Source organism: Arctopsyche grandis, chromosome 2, assembly GCF_051622035.1.
Source record: "Arctopsyche grandis isolate Sample6627 chromosome 2, ASM5162203v2, whole genome shotgun sequence".
NCBI lineage: Eukaryota > Metazoa > Arthropoda > Insecta > Trichoptera > Hydropsychidae > Arctopsyche > Arctopsyche grandis.
In genome coordinates, this window is record NC_135356.1 from 3,904,241 (window position 1) to 3,921,037 (window position 16,797).

At 32.5% G+C, this 16,797-nt stretch overlaps 1 protein-coding gene across 2 annotated transcripts in view; it reads right to left on the bottom strand.

Annotated features, from left to right (window-relative positions):
- Positions 1-156: 156 nt before the first annotated feature.
- The window catches only part of cu (NADP/NADPH phosphatase nocturnin), a 39,876-nt gene continuing 23,235 nt past the window's right edge, over positions 157-16,797 (bottom strand). Inside the window, exons 3-9 of one of the 2 annotated variants that reach the window (XM_077445737.1) lie at positions 4,439-4,608; positions 3,457-3,507; positions 3,206-3,327; positions 2,934-3,140; positions 988-1,225; positions 631-924; positions 157-327 (exon numbers count right to left, since the gene is read on the bottom strand). In XM_077445737.1, the coding sequence (XP_077301863.1) occupies positions 635-924; positions 988-1,225; positions 2,934-3,140; positions 3,206-3,327; positions 3,457-3,507; positions 4,439-4,608 (1,078 nt within the window). In that variant the 3' untranslated portion in view covers positions 157-327; positions 631-634. Of the gene's footprint in view, positions 328-630; positions 925-987; positions 1,241-2,933; positions 3,141-3,205; positions 3,328-3,456; positions 3,508-4,438; positions 4,609-16,797 lie in introns of both variants that reach the window. The other variant, XM_077445735.1, reaches the window with a different exon arrangement.

The window sequence follows — 16,797 nt, forward strand, 5'->3', positions numbered from 1 at the left end:
TTGGCTAATAATATGTCGCAAATAAGTACGACTAAATTTACATTATAATAATTTAATTTTCTATGGAACAATTTAAATACATCAATTTCATAGTAGAGTTTTATTTTTATTTTTTATTTTTTTTAGGGTTTTTTTTTTTTTTTTTTTTTTTTTTTTAGATTTTAGGATATAGCTAAAATTTGCAATAAACGCATCCTAAATCAGTCAAATTATTAATAGACAATAATAAAAATTCGTTTTAATACTGTTAAACAAACTTAAATGAAAATTTTAGTTATAATTATTCTTCAAAGAACTCAATTCATCGGTCACAATATCAAATAGCATCTGAAATCAAACAAGAAGAAATTGCACCAGGATATTTATGTACAATTAAAAAAAAAATACATATGAACACCAATACACTCGCTTTGCCAATAGTGTCAGAAATACATTTGCAAATATATAATCGCAGCAAGGACAACGCCATTTTTTACGTTTTAGCTCAAACGCAATAAATAGGTTAACATAATATACAATTCACAGGCTAATTATGCGCCAATACATACTTAAAATTTAGTATAATATTTCCAGCCCCAAACAAAGAGACAAATGTTTACACAATTGTAAATATATGTATGAAAATGGTACCATTTTAACGTCCTGAGAAATTCAAATCGACTATCAACGCCAGATGATCCGATGGATAATGGGCAGATGGCAGCTTGTTCGTTCCGATTTCTTCCTCTGTTGGGATGCTCAACATCCCAAAGATTCCAAACCTCCTTGGATGCACGAAAATGTAGTCGTGGGTGCAAGTTTCTATGCCGCTGGCACGAATCTTAGTCGTGGTGTAAGGCAACTCAAAATTTGCAATATTGATATACTTATTTTTTCCAGTTCCGAAGTTCGCCTTCATTAAGAGTGCATAAGCTGACTGTAAACCTGTAAAAAATAAATCGGTAAGGTGTATGCACATAAGTTTTTACGCATTTAATTTCAACCTACCCATGTTTTGATGGGTTCGCATAGTTTTGTAGAACGGCTCGTCCGGTTCACCGTTGAAATCTCCGCAGATTATAAGCGGACGTCCATTGCTGACTCGCTGAGCAAAATTCAGCAAGTCCCGAGTCTGCTCGTCTCGTATGCGGGTGAGCAAAGCACCTTGACGAGCTTTGAGATGAGTGGACACCACGCAGAAATCATCATGTGTCCTCTTATGTCTCAGATTCAAAGCCATTGCCACCTGAGCGATACACATCTCCAAAGTTTGATTATATACATTTTATGTATATACACATGTACATATGTAAATTGGCAAATTATACATATGTACATATGTATGTAGTTGCACATTTAGAACATTATGTATTCTGTACCTAATGCCGGCCACACCCCATCAAGTTTGCATGATACGACCACAAGCGGATCCAGAAAATGGTCAAGGGGGGACCATTCAAATTACACATAATTATATATGTATATAAATAAAAAAAACTTGTAAAAATGTATAAAAATATATACATTTTTGATAGTTAAAATGAAAATTTGGAAAAATTAAAACACATGTATGTAATCGTCCAAAGGGTAGGGGGTACTCATGGTGCTCATGACACCCCCCTTGGATCTACATATAGATACGATATACTTGATGGTGTGTAGCCGGAATAAGGGTTGGAGTGATTATTGAACGAATATATGAGGGGTTTAAAAGCAAAGGTGCAAGCAGTGGCATATAACATAGGCATTTCTGCATTCAAATTATGAGTTTAATACATAGGAGAGCAACTATTGGAAAAAATGCACTAACAATTCATTTTTGTGTATGTGTGGACATACATACATATGTAGGCACCTTTGTTTTTATACTTCTAATATGTAAGCTGTTGGAAAAATCTAGAATGTTCAATTTGCTGGAAGGAAATTCATACATAATTACCATTTTTTTTCAAAGTTAGATTTATATATGTATATGGACAGAATAAATGATTTGTGCGTAAATATTTACATATAACAAGTTCAGAATCGTTGAAAACATCTAAATCTTTATTTAGATATCACTTGACGTATGCTTAGGTACCTGTCTCCCTCATAGGACTGAAAGTGAAATGCCCGAAAACGTAAGTATCGGAAGGCAAAGATCGAAAAACGAAAGATCAAAAAAAAAAGGGTGCATGGTAAACGGTACTATGTATATATATAATATATATGAGTGGCATGCGGTGAAATTATCTCTCTTTTTGTCATACAGCCTTGTTTAATGTGCGCGCGCAGAATACGGGAGGAAAAGCCTGTTCCTCTTGTTCCTGTTGTATCCTGCTCGCGCAAATTAAGTGAGGATGTACGACGGGGGGAGAGACCCTTTTTTTTTACATAATTCCTTTACATTTCACTTACGATTACAATTCAGGACAAAGTTTGCCTCTTATCCGATCGTTTTCATACTTTGCCATATTGCTCATTTTGGTCTTCAATATAAGTAAATGGATCCTCCGCCATTACGATAGAGATAAAATATCGTTTAAGAAGATTTTCAAATCTGCCCGGCGAGATACTCGGTGACGTTTACCGTTGACGTTCGTTTATTAGTTTTAAACATAGATGGCGGTAGAAAAAAAAATTATTGGTGTTTTTATTCAAAATAATTATCTTTCGACTTAAGATCTATAGATTTTCGATCTTTGCCTTCCGATATTTGCGCTTTCGGGCATTTCACTTTCGGTCCCGTGAGGGAGACCCGTACAGGTACATGCGTAGATCGGATGTCTCTTGTTATTATTACGATTCCATACAAAATTTTATGTAAAATCTTACTGTCACAGACCAAGCTTCTGGAAATTATGCTTCGCTTAAGCAAAATGGTTTGCAAATTTCCAAAAAACATCCCAATGATATAAAAAAAGTAATAAGTATGTACATACTACTTATTGTAAGATAATCTGGATAGTATTTACCTGGTTGCTAGTGACAGTCCAAACCTTCAATTTGGACGTCTGCATCTCAGTGCATTCAAACAATTTAGTATTGAAAAATATGGCACAGCCATCAGGACCGTTGTTGTCATCCAGATACTCGCAGGGAGAGTCCGGCTTAGGCAGAAAGAATCCTTCGTATCCTTGAGTCTTCAACACCTTATTCAGCATATTGAAGTGATCCACTTCCTAAAATTACGTGAAACATATTATTCATTTAAGACTCAGGACGAACTTGCCACTTGAACACTCACCTGTAAGCACATAATTTCCGCGTGAAATCTGAGCAATTCTTGTACTATAAGATATTTACGGACATTCCACTCCAACGCTCGGGGTGGACATTGGATGAATTTATCGCAGTGAATTGCTAGAGCTAGAACAAGATCATTTAATAATGAGGATCATTCATTCATTTAAAAAATATAGGATGTAAATTGTAAATACTCGTATATATGTATGTATGTATGTACTCCCTAATTTTACACTTCGTGTTAGTACTTACACTGCGATAACAGATTCCATTGTAAGATTCTAATGTGTGTGTGTCCTTCAACTGAAAACAAATATTACAAGGATAGATGTTTATTACGTACACATGAACATGCATATGATACAAATATATATCATCATCATCTACAGCCATTCGCCATTCACTCCTGGACGAAGGCCTTTCCAACACGCTTCCACTCGTCTGGTTTGCGCAACTCTCATCTCACCCCACACATTTTCTTAATTTCGTCCATCCATTTGGCGGTCTTCCTTTTACCCTTTTGCGTTCTCTCGGGTACCATTCTAGCACTTATTTTATCCACCTTTCGTCCATTCTTCTAACTACGTGTCTATTATGTCCACAACCCTTGTCATACTTCTCACCCACGTATTCCGTTTCCTGTCTTTCCTCATTATGCCAATCAAACAACTTGGCGTTCATTGTCCAAGATTCACATCCATACATCATCAATGGCAAAACACATTGATCGAAGATCTTTTTCTTCAGGCAAAGTGGTATTTTTGATTTACGTAAAATCCGCATTCACTCGTCCAAATGCACTCCATCTTAATTTCATACGTCATAACTCATACTAGATTTATCTTTCATTACATAGACTTTTAAATTTATGAACCCCTATATTTGAACGAGGCGGAAGTCAAATTTTCAGTTCCAAAAACACCGTTTCTGTTTGACTTAATTCACAAATTGTTATCACTTATTTTAATTCGATATGTCTAGAGTCTCGGAAAAGCAGAATAAATGAATTACAGGCCACCGGTATATTTTTTAAATATTATTCAACACAAAATATTTCAATGTTTTGAATAATATTTCTTGAAATGAAGAAAAGTGGACTTCAAATATAACGGCTCATATATTTTATTAGATCTGGAAATAAAATATGTATCTTTGGGACTGGAATATGACTTATCGGCTCCTATGGACTAATTTTGGGCAGTAATTCCATTATTTATAAAATAATTATACGTACTTCGGCTAGATTCCGAACCAACCATAGCCCTCTTCAATATGGTTGTTCCCACTGGTCTTCGATTAATACAGTTATCGATCAGTTCTTTCCTACTAATTGTTTCGGGCATGTTGAACCATTCATCTGCGTCTCGGCTAGGCCTCCTCCTAGTGGATCCAAAACAACCCATTCTGAAATTGAAAAACATTAGATGTAACGCGAATATTGGTGCTTATATTATTTTTATACCTTTCCAATAGCTAGGGTGTTGACAGATTCTTCGGTAAGTTAAATATAAAAAAATATTACAAAAGAAACTGAATCGAACAATCCAGACCAAATAATCTCGCATTAGTGACCATTGATAACGAATAAACATCCGAAAATGGCGCAATGAAAACGAATAACTTATTAGTTATTAGTGATTTTGCAAACCTTACACCGAGAAAGAAGAGTGGATACTGCGAATAAGGCTGCAATTTTTCTATTATATATACTGGGCGTGCTCCGAAGCAAAACGTGCTATTCGCACCACATTTTTACATACCTCTTTTACGTTCTGTAATAATTTGCTTTGCTAAACTGTGTACGTAAGCTGCCAGTGCCATTGAAGTGCATTCGCAAGCCCAGGTTTTTCATGCAAATAAAATTCATACTATGCAGTAAAAGTAAATTTTCAATTCTCGCAAATGCTCACGTACAGCACACACTTCGAGGGACGTTGCTAAGCCTACGGAATGCTTGTTTACATTTAAAACAACGTAGTTCTCATTAATAAACGTGACTGATACTGTTTTCATGGGATATTTGTAACTATACATACATATATATGTATATATATATGACCCCGACAAACCCGCGCGGAACAATCCCGTCAATGCCGCGCCGAAAACCCCACCCCAAAAATACTACCCGGAACAATACTACAAAATAAAAATAAAAAAAGAGGATCTTGTTGATTTTATTCAATTTTGATCATCGATAGAAATTTTCTGGGGCGTGTTAGTTTTTTTCATATTTACTAGAGTTATTGTGGATTGTTATGTACGAGATATTCTCGCTTCCGAATGGACCCTGAAACCACAAAAAAAAAAAAAAACACTTTACCACCTTCATACATATGTAAATATATACCTACATGCGTACTTTGAATCTGAATTTATCGATCGCTTGTATGTAGGTTAATCTGAGAAGTTATCAATACAAAATGGAGTGCCCTCTTTTTCTTTGAATTTAAATGATGTCTGCAGACTGACCGTCATTAATCTATCCAATCATTTGGAGATTGTAAGCAAACAAATCAGAAGACTAGTCTTTATGACTTTATGGCGTTGTATGTATGTACATATATCAATGATTATAAAATATTAGAAAATAAACTCAATCAGACCATTCAGACAAAATGAACTCGCACTGCTGGTCATTGAAGATTACCAAATATTGACAATAGAACATAAAGTACTTATTGGTGATATTTCAAATCTTCGATTGAGAAAGAAGAATTTTTAAAGTCGATTAAGTAAATATGTATCAAAAAACGATTTTAAAAATCGCTTAAGGGGGAAAGGGAGGGGACTTGAATAATTTTTGCACGAGGGCCCAAAATTTCTAGCTATGCCACTGAATAAACATTGTTATTTGAATACATATGTCCATAGATAGTAAAAATGTATTTATGTACATACATACAGTGGTGTCACCCCAATTTTGGAACAACGGGTTTCCCTTTTTGAACAAAGGATGACACCACTGCATACATATGTATATACCCAGAAGAACTCACGTATATATATATATATAGTATGTATGTACATACCTAATATAATTTTTCATCTGCTGACGTATAATAAATAGCCTTTTCGACTTCTGGTTTAACAATTGGATAAATTTTTTTAAACTTTGTATTGATATAAAAATTGAATTTGAATTTTATGGTAAAATAAAAAGCTTGTAAAAACATTTGGAAGACTAAAATGCAATTAAGAAAAAAAAAATGGCAATGATGTTTAATAAATCATCACCGACTTTTTTTCTATATTTGAAACGTTGATGTGAATTTAAAAAAAAAATGATACAACTCAGAATTTGGAACTTTAAGATTACATACTATATGCTAAAAATATAATTATTGTATTTTTCATACATACATATGTAAGTGTGACTTGAAGCTCTCTATGTTTTTGCCACACGGTGTTATGTACTTACTTGAGCGCGGACAGGATACAAATGACAGGATACCAAATGACGTTATACCGAGCCGTAATTAAGAGGGCTGGACACCAACGTATTAGGGCCGGGCTGCACCGTGCAACTTCGTCGATCGAATGCACTTGTGTTATTATATTAACTGATGCTTCAAACCACGGAACCAAGAAAATATTTCCACTCTGAATTCGCTTCTTTTTACCATACGGAGGCGTACAAGTCAAACTTTTGGAATTTCAAGACCAAGCGGGCGAAACTTCAGATATTATTTTCAGTTATCTAATTTTTATTTTATTTATTGAAAAATCAACAGACAGGATGTACAAAGATACGTATAAAAAAACAAATAGTAAATAAATAATATATGTAACATCCGAGTCCAATAAAAGATTTTTACAAAAATGAAAAAGATAAATATAAGGAACACAAATTAAAAAGTAAAGAATAAAGGCATGAAAAAATATGTAGAACATTGCATAATTAAACTATAGTATTAAAATATTGGGAAAAGGTTATAAAATAGAATATAAGAAGAAATTGAAATTTACAAATATAAAACAAATGAAAAAGGTAAATACAAAATAAACAAATGAAAAGGAAAAGAATGAAAGCTATAATATGATTAAATAGCACATTACATAACTAAACTAAAGTATAAAAATATTGGAAATATTGGAAAAATAGAATAGGAGAAGAAATGAATCAATCGGTCAAGATTCTCTAGATGTTGTAATAGATCAACCTCATTCAGCTCTTCGTTAAACATACGATAAACGCGCTGCAGATAAAAATATTTTAATGAAAGTATTGACGGAAAATAATTTGACTTCAAAAGTCATAGCATTTTGTAGAGATATTATACTAAATTCAATTTTGGCGGATTGAAAAGACGAGGTGCTAACAATGTTTATGCATAGCTAAATTCATCTCTCGCAAGAATATTGATAGAAATCGGGTGTGAATGCGATTAAAACTGTTGCAGATTGTCTACCCGTAGACTTTGAGTGCGTTATTGTGAAAATATATAAATTTTTTTTATCTATTGTGTTCGTGTGGAAACTCTGAAAGAATTTTGTAATAAAAATGATTTCTGTTGAAAAAACATTCCTGTTATTTTTATTAATAAATAAAAACTATGAAAAAATACGCGCTTTCTTGAATACACATACTATTTCGTAAAAATGGTAGATGTCCCGTTTTGAGGACAAAAGTAAATGGTCACACTAGCCATGTCCCATCTACCTGCATGCATTGGTCTGGTCGCCCTCAACAAAGTTGTTGAGCGGTGCGGCCCGGCCCTTAGACTTCTCCCTTCCTCGATTATGGCACTAGAGAAACTATTTTTTAATATGCTATGGAAATCCACCATTGAGTTGCATTTATCGTTTTATTTTTTTTAGCCGTGAAACATCAATAAAATCACCTCTTTTTTACACCCACGAAAAGAGTCCAGCGTGCTTATTTAACGGTCGATTTAAAAAAAAAATACGCGCATAGTTGCACAGAAAATATTTTTCTTATACGGATGTTGAAATTTTATTAAAAATTGGACCAGTTTCGGAGGAAAAAATAGGAGAATACGAAATCTTGATTTTGTCAATTTAAAATACGTTTTATCTGGTCGAAGCGCAACTGTCGCATTCACTCAATATATATATATATTGATATATATATTGTCGCATTCACTCAATATATATATCAAAGAAATTAACTGCAATAAAATTAATGTTTCCGGTGTACAGCCCTCTTAAGGATGTGTCACTAAAACAGGTAGAATTTCATTGCACGCCATTAATATGTGCATATATTATATATGTGCGTCACACAAAATAGGTCATGTAATTTGAATTCGCAATTTAATATAGAAATAAATCAAAGCAAAAGTTTAAAAGTGAAGGCGTACATACTTACATGTATAGTCTGTATGTATGTAGGTATATAGAGAGGTAACATTTTCAGTAAATTATATTTTTACGTAAAAATACTTTTATTGCTGAAATTTATGTTCAAAATTACGGTAGCAAAATATTTCCAACATTCACATATACATATGTAAATAAAACAATAACATTGGAATACCTTCACGTTTTTACTTTTATATGTGGTCTCACTGTCTCAGTTCTCGCGTGTGACACTGATACTGAATAATCCCGACCCTAACAACCTAATCTTAAATGAATAGGGACAACCTTTACTTAAACTAACATATCCTGACCTTTAAATAAATAGGTGTTTGGCTGCTAAGATATCTTTTTCTTTAATTTTATTTCATCAATATTTTCACAAAAAAAAAAATATCTTAGCAGCCAACACCTATTTATTTAAGGGTCAGGATAGTTTAAGTTCAGTTAAGGTTAGCCATATTCATTTAAGATTTGGTTAAGAGATATGTATCTGCTGACGATATTTTGATAGAAATGCTTTGACAACATTATGGGGCGGCAGGAAAAAACAAAAATTGTAATAAACATTTCGTTGCTACGATACAAATAAAAAAAAAAAGTAGATCGCATACTAAAGTAGCACTCAATTTTGTTTATTCACAATTCAAAGACTATTTAACTAGGAATGCAGGTCCAGATCTAGGAGGTGTCAAACTGGGCATTTGCCCAGGGGTGGCAGATTTGAGGGGCGGCAAAAATTAGTGTAAGGAAAAATAAAATTAATACAAACAAATAAAAAAAAATTAAAACACAAACGTTTGGTGTCGCACATTTTCAACCCTTGCTTACATATGTAAGATGTTGTGCGACCCTTCAATGACATTGAAAAATAGGTGTAGGCGAATAGACCAAACAATAATCGATCAATAACCGACGGAGTCATCTGATATATGTACATAAATGCAATGGACTTTGTAGACGAGTTGCCAGTTCTGTGCATATTATGTCCCCAAGGGTAGTGATATACATAATTCAATACGCAGTGGCGTAGCTACCGCGCCCGCAGACCCCGCAGTGCGGGGGGGCGCCACGAAGCGCTCCTTTTTCACTGATTTTTTGTTCCGTATTTTTTTTGAAATAACTTTTTTAAAAACTTCTCTTATTTTTCAACCTGTTTGTACTATATGTATGTACATACATTCTAATACATATTATGAATTCATCCTCATTGTGTAATTGATCTATGCCAATAGGGCTAGAAGACTGCCGTCTTTTTCCATCTTTTGAACGTCAGTGCCACTTCAACCTATGTGCTGAGAATTCTATTATTCTTGGATATATTTTTTCAATTTTAAACAATAATACAAAATTATATGATTAATGAAACCATTAACAGGTGGGAAGTTTTTAAGGAAAATTCACCATCAGTTACTTTAAACAGATTCTGCACTGCTTGTTGGTCGTCCAGATTAAACTATTAATGCACTTCGATATATAGGTACATATACCGATACGTAAAAAAGGTATAAATTATTTTGCTGTAAGTAAATAATATTAATATATGGGGGGGGCCTTAAAATATTTTCCGGGGGGCACCAGGAATTCACACTACGCCACTAAATACGACATTAAATTTTGGGCCGAATATTAAATTTTGTTCACATTGCCAATATCAGTTGCAAGTGGTGAAAGAAGTTATTGCAACTTAAAGCTCATAAAAAAATATTTAATATCCACAATGAATCAAGACAGATTAAGTGGATTGGCTATGATAGTTATCGAACTTGATATGTGGAATAAATTATGCTTTAACGAACTCTAACAAAATTTCGCCGAAAAAAAAATTTACATATGTACGTAGTAACACTAGATGAAGTTTTGTTTTTACGTCAATAATGTCTATATTTTATCTGATACAATGTTCCAAACAAGATTATAACAGAACATCAGAAATTTGCTTCTATATATCGGAAGCTTCATCTCAAACAGATGTTTTCATATTAATAAATCTTCGTATAAATTTGATGATTTAACTATACTCTTTCAATGATTTTTAAAAATATTGTTTATTATACTGTTTGATATCAAATTATTAAACAGATATTTCATTTTTTTATTATGTGTTTTCAACTTTATTTTATTAATTTTGTGTGTTATATTATATTATTTTGATGATTTTTTAAAATGTTGTTACTAGTGGTTTTACCCGGTTTCGCACGGTATTTGTAAACATTAATTTGTTTTTTTATTAAATTTATTTGAAGGCAATCAGAAATTAATTGAATTGAAGAATTGAATTGAGAAAAGAAACACAACGATTTTATTTTTTATATATATATATATATATATATATATATATATATATATATATATATATATATATATATATATATATATATATATATATATATATATATATATATATATAAGGGAACCGGAACTGATAAAGGAATCCGAATACGGAACAGAAAAAGGAATCCGAATCCGGAAATGAAAAAGGAATCCGGATCCGGAACAGAAAAAGGAGTCCGGATCCGGAAATGAAAAAGGAATCCGGATCCGGAACTGAAAAAAGGTATCGGGAACCGAAACTGAAATAGGCATCGGGATTCGGAACTGAAACTGTAAATATTTCAAAACACGAAACACGAACTCTAAACTAATAAAAAATAAAAGTCAAATTATACGCACGAGCAATGTCGTATTTCTTGACGAAAATGCAATGCGAAACTGAAACGAAACGTAATTGTAAAACGAGTGGGTGGGTGGTGAATAAGATAGCATGTACATTTTACGTTAGTATAGTCCTAATCGGTTCGACTACAGTAGAAAATATGAAGAAATTGGAAAGACAATGAGGCAACAAAATTGGATTGGATGTAAGATATGTATGTATGTACATAATATGTAGATCGGAAGAAAGGTCGTAATAAATCAAAATATATGATACTTTATATGTATTATATGTACATAAAATATATGTATAATACATATAAAGAAATTCATACCAAATTTTATTCCGAAGTATGTATATTGTTTTGATATCTAATCCAACGCAGTTTTAGTGAACTGCAAAAATCTGTATTCGAGATAGTTTATAGAGATGACGACCTAAGGCGAGGTGCTGTCTCGAAGTGTAAATTAAGAATGTAGAACTTGACAATAAAATGAATAAAAATTGTATATGAAAGTACGAAGTAAGCCCACACAAACACGAGTTCCATTTGAACAAACCCGTGGCAGTACACGTGGATAACGTACATACATATACACTATAGATGTTAACGAACTTTCCAAAAGAATGGGACAATCAACTCGACTTTATTAATACACTAAAAAAAATTCGGGTGTAACCAACCCATGACTTTATCTATGTATTTGATGAATATAAGAAGGTTACAAAACAAAATTCGATATTGAACTGATGACTATGATAGCGATACAAATTGAGCGCAAATGTATGGAAACTTGCACAAAACAAAAGATCTACTTCTGGTTGTCAGATTTTGTTCAAATTTTTTTATTACTAAAAATCACTATCAGTATTATACTCATTAAATATCAAGAAAATAAAAATAATTTTAAAGGTCAAAATAAAATAATGAAATATTGTTTTAAAAAAAAATACTACTTCCGGTTTACAAATTCTGACCAAAACCCTACCAGCTCTAAGTTAGTACACAAAGGATAGAAATATAAATTTTCAGCTTAATACGTTCAGGGGTGCGGACAGAGTAGTGGGCACAACATTTTTGACTTTTCTACGAGGAAAAAAATCCCACTTCCGGTTCATTAAATTAAGTAATTTTTTTTTTATTTTTACTTAAAATCACTATTTTTATTATACACATTAAATATCAAGAAGCTTAAAACAATTTAAAAGGTCAAAATAAAATAATGAAAAAATAATGAAATATTGTTTTTAAAAAAAATACTACTTCCGTTTTACGAATTCTGACCAAAACCCTACCAGCTCTAAGTTAGTACATAAAGGATAGAAATATAAATTTTCAGCTTAATACGTTCAGGGGTGTGGACAGAGTAGTGGGCACAACATTTTCAACCTTTCTAAGTGAAAAAAATCCCACTTCCGGTTTATAAAATTTAATAATTTTTTTCATTTTCATCAAATTGCTACAAGAATTATACTTTTTTAATTTTTTTGTGACGAACACACATGTTTAAGGGGTCGAAAAAAATAGTGGAAGAAAAATCGAACAAGAGTAAACTGAATATAATTAAAGTAAAATATTATAATTAACTTGGTATTAAACTTAAACTTCTAGATATGAAATTTCAGTTCAATAAACCAAAAGGTTTCCGAAAAAAACATAAAAAACTTCGATTCTCTAGAGTAAAAGTACTGCTTCCGGTTCAGATAGAAATATTTCAAAAATATGAGGTTATAAAAATTATTATTTGTATTATATTTAAAAAAAATTCAGTCCGATTCAATTTGTGGTTTGGGAGATAATTGAATTCAAAAACTTAAAAAAAGAGGACACCTATAAGGCGAGGTACCATTTCCGGTCAACTTAAAAATTTGAAAAAAATTTACGTCGTGTCGATAAGAATTTCAGTAACCGATACTAAGTTTCAGTTCGATAGGACTAACGGTGTTAAAAATATCCCCAAAATACACACCCACACAGACACACAGACAGACACACACACACACACACACACACACACACACACACACACACACACACACACACACACACACACACATATTTTCTAGATCATGAAAACGTGATCAGTGATCGATTCTGAGTTCGAATCAGTCAAAATCTCGAGTTCGAATTTTCGCATGATCAAAAAATTTCATCTATTGTTACTACGTACATAGATAAAGTAAAAATCAAACAATATGTATAAAAGTTTTTCAAAAGCCATTAAAAGAGATTCCATATTCTAATATTTGCTTTTATTATATAAATTCACTAATCGCCGAATGAAATCTGCAATGGGTGACCGATGAGGGGTTTTTAATTCATTGTCTTTCATATCTGCAGTATTTTATTGTATACTAGTGGTGCCACCCGGCTTCGCTCGGTAAATGGAAATTAAATGAAAACCATGAAAAAATCTTCAATTGTTTTTTTGTTATTAAATTTATATACGTACCTACGTATGTATATTTGAATCGAAAAAAAGTAATATTATTTAACGACCGACCAACACATGTCTTTGACCAATCCAGCTAATCAGAAACGAATTACAGACGCCGTTTCAGTTTCATATATTATATAAGATAAGATTCTCTGGCCAGTGTCATATTGGAGTAGCCTGTGAAGGCACTGTGATATGTATATGTTTGTTAAAATATAATTAGTTATAAAGTATGTAAAAAAAATTGGATGTGACCACCCCAAACTTTATTTATTTTATATCACTACTAGCTGAACCCCGGCATGCGTTGCAATGCCATAATAACGCATGCAATTCCCGTTCCCGTCCCCGTTCTCGTTGCCGTTCCCTTTCTCGATCCCGTTCCCATTTGTCGGAAAATCGCAGGTAGTGAACACATTTGAAATTATTGCGTTGCAATGACACTCATTCCCGTTTTTCCCGTTTTTTTTTCACAGTAATTTTCCCGGACATGCATAAAACAAATCCTGAAAGTTCCACCGTAATCGGTTCAGTGGTTTAGGAGTCTATTCGAGACACACAAACACACAGACATTCATTTTTATATATGTACTAGCTGAACCCCGGCATGCGTTGCAATGCCATAATAATGCATGCAATTCCCGTTCCCGTTCCCATTCTCGTTCCCGTTCCCATTTGTCGGAAAAACGCAGGTAGCGAACACATTTGAAATTATTGCGTTGCAATGACACTCATTCCCGTTTTTCCCGTTTCCGTTGCCGTTTTTTTTTCACAGTAATCTTTCCGAACATGCCTATTCGAGACACACACACACACATACACACAGACATTAATTTTTATATATAGATATATAGATAAATATTATAAACATAAATTGTCAAGAAGATAGGAATAATTTAAAAGGTCAAAATCATTTAATAAAATATTGTTTTAAAAAAAATTACTTCTTCCGTCTTATGAATTCTATTCAAAACCTTATTATCTTTAAGTTACATAAATAATACAAATATAGTTTTTTTAGCTCGATACGATCAGTAAGATGGAAAAAACATTTTTTACTTTTCTAAGAGAAAAAATTCCACTTTCGGTCTATAAAATTAGTTAATTTTTTTTTATCAATTGATTTTACATGACATCAATACAAGAATTATATTGGAATTTATTCTGGAATTTTTTAAATATGAGGAGCACTCATATTTAAAGGGTCGAAAAAAATAGTAGAAGAAAAAGCGAACGAGAGTAAACTATCACTGCCGGTTGACGGATTTTCACTAAATTTCACGTATTATAAAGTATTAAGCTTAAATTTCTAGTATATGAAACCACGAAGTTCAATGCATTGAAAGATTTCGGAGAAAAAACATAAAAATCTTGATTCACTAGAGCAGGGTTTCCCAAACTTTTTCAGCAAAACACTTCACAAATCCGGAAATTTTAAAGGAACATTTTTAAAGTTGGGTAAATATAAAATAAAATATATATACTAACCGTTTTTCAAATGTATGCATGGTAAACGAACATTTTCGATTTTTTGACTGTCGGTGCTGTGACGGTCATACATATGTGTACATATAGGAGATACTCAAAGGGCATAAATACATGTGGAGGAAGACGATATGGATCTGTTAGTGTTATACATATGTACATAATTGATTTCACCGTTTTGAATATAGTGTAAAATACTACATATTATATGTATGTAAATTTGTCATTTAAATACATACGTAGTATTTTAAATGCTACATACAACACAGATCACCTAAACACAATCTGCTTTAGGTCATCGACTTTAGAGAGTCTTTAATTCATATTATGTATTAGATGTATTATGAACATTTATAAGGATTGTAAATAGGTTTTTGAGCTCTTTTCCCTATTATGCTTTAGATTAACATTAGAATAATATAATACTGTGATTACTAACCAAATTAAATTAAATTGTAAAATAGAAAATGATCAGTAGATCAGTAGCTATTAAAATAGATATAAGATGTATTGTGAACATAATTTCGTAATAATAAAAAGCATTTAAAAATAAAAAATAAAAAAAATGCTACATACATAGTATCATCTTCAATTGACGTAGGTATAGGTAGGTATGTAGGTAGGTACGTGCATACTTATGTACACACGCGTTGACAATTTAAACAAAATTAAATTGTATTGTGTGCTTACAATATTATATATAATTAATATTTTACAATGGCATACGTTTGATTTCATAATTGCTCCGAACCGGTGCGTACTAAAGAAAGGTCATGGAGTACGATGTGACCGATATTTTCCGCGCAAATTGTAAAGTATAATTTTCAACTCAAATTGAAATCGATCCTATTATATTTCCTGATTTGTATTTAAATGTGGCCATTGTCTGAAAACTTTGCACAATCTTTAGCTTTCACAGCTTGTGACACACATTTTCCTGTATGCAAAGTGTGACTCGGAAAGGGTGTCTTTTGAAAATACGCACGCAGTTCACTGAAATCAACACTAAAATTTCAGTTTTCATATATAAAATTTCAAATTTGAATTGCACACTGAAGAAAGGAAGTCCATCCTTGCTCACACTGTTCCTATATTCCTATATGTAAGAATACCTGACTATGTAGATGATCACTTCTCTCGGTGGTTTGTACTCTTTCAAGGATTTCAGTTGGAGTTTCCTCGCCAGGGTAGTGGCCTCTGCACTTTCTGGGTTTTTGGCCGTTTCGCTTATGAATTTCGCACTGGCCAAATCTTTCTTTATCCTCTCGATGTGAGGTTTCAGCTCCTCGATCTCTCGCTGAAGATCCGACTCTGAATCCATTTAATTATTTCAAACCATACACAGTTGAGAGACGAAGGGTGTTGGAGAGCTCCTCATCCAGCAGTAGCTGGTGATTGGCGGTAAATGATGATGATGATGATATATTACATACGTATGTATATGTAGACTGGCACACGACCGCGTCAGGAACGACACTGATATTTGTCGGTCATGTATTTTTCATATATATGTATGTACATATGTATATATTTATATACTAGGGCTTAATTGCCAATTTGTTATTGTTTATTTATTTTTTTGCGAAATTTTAATTTTACACAATAAAAACAAAACATTCAACGCTGACCCCAATGTTTTTGTCATATTGAAACACAAAAAGTTGGCATCAACGATTATCATGGCATGGGTGCAAT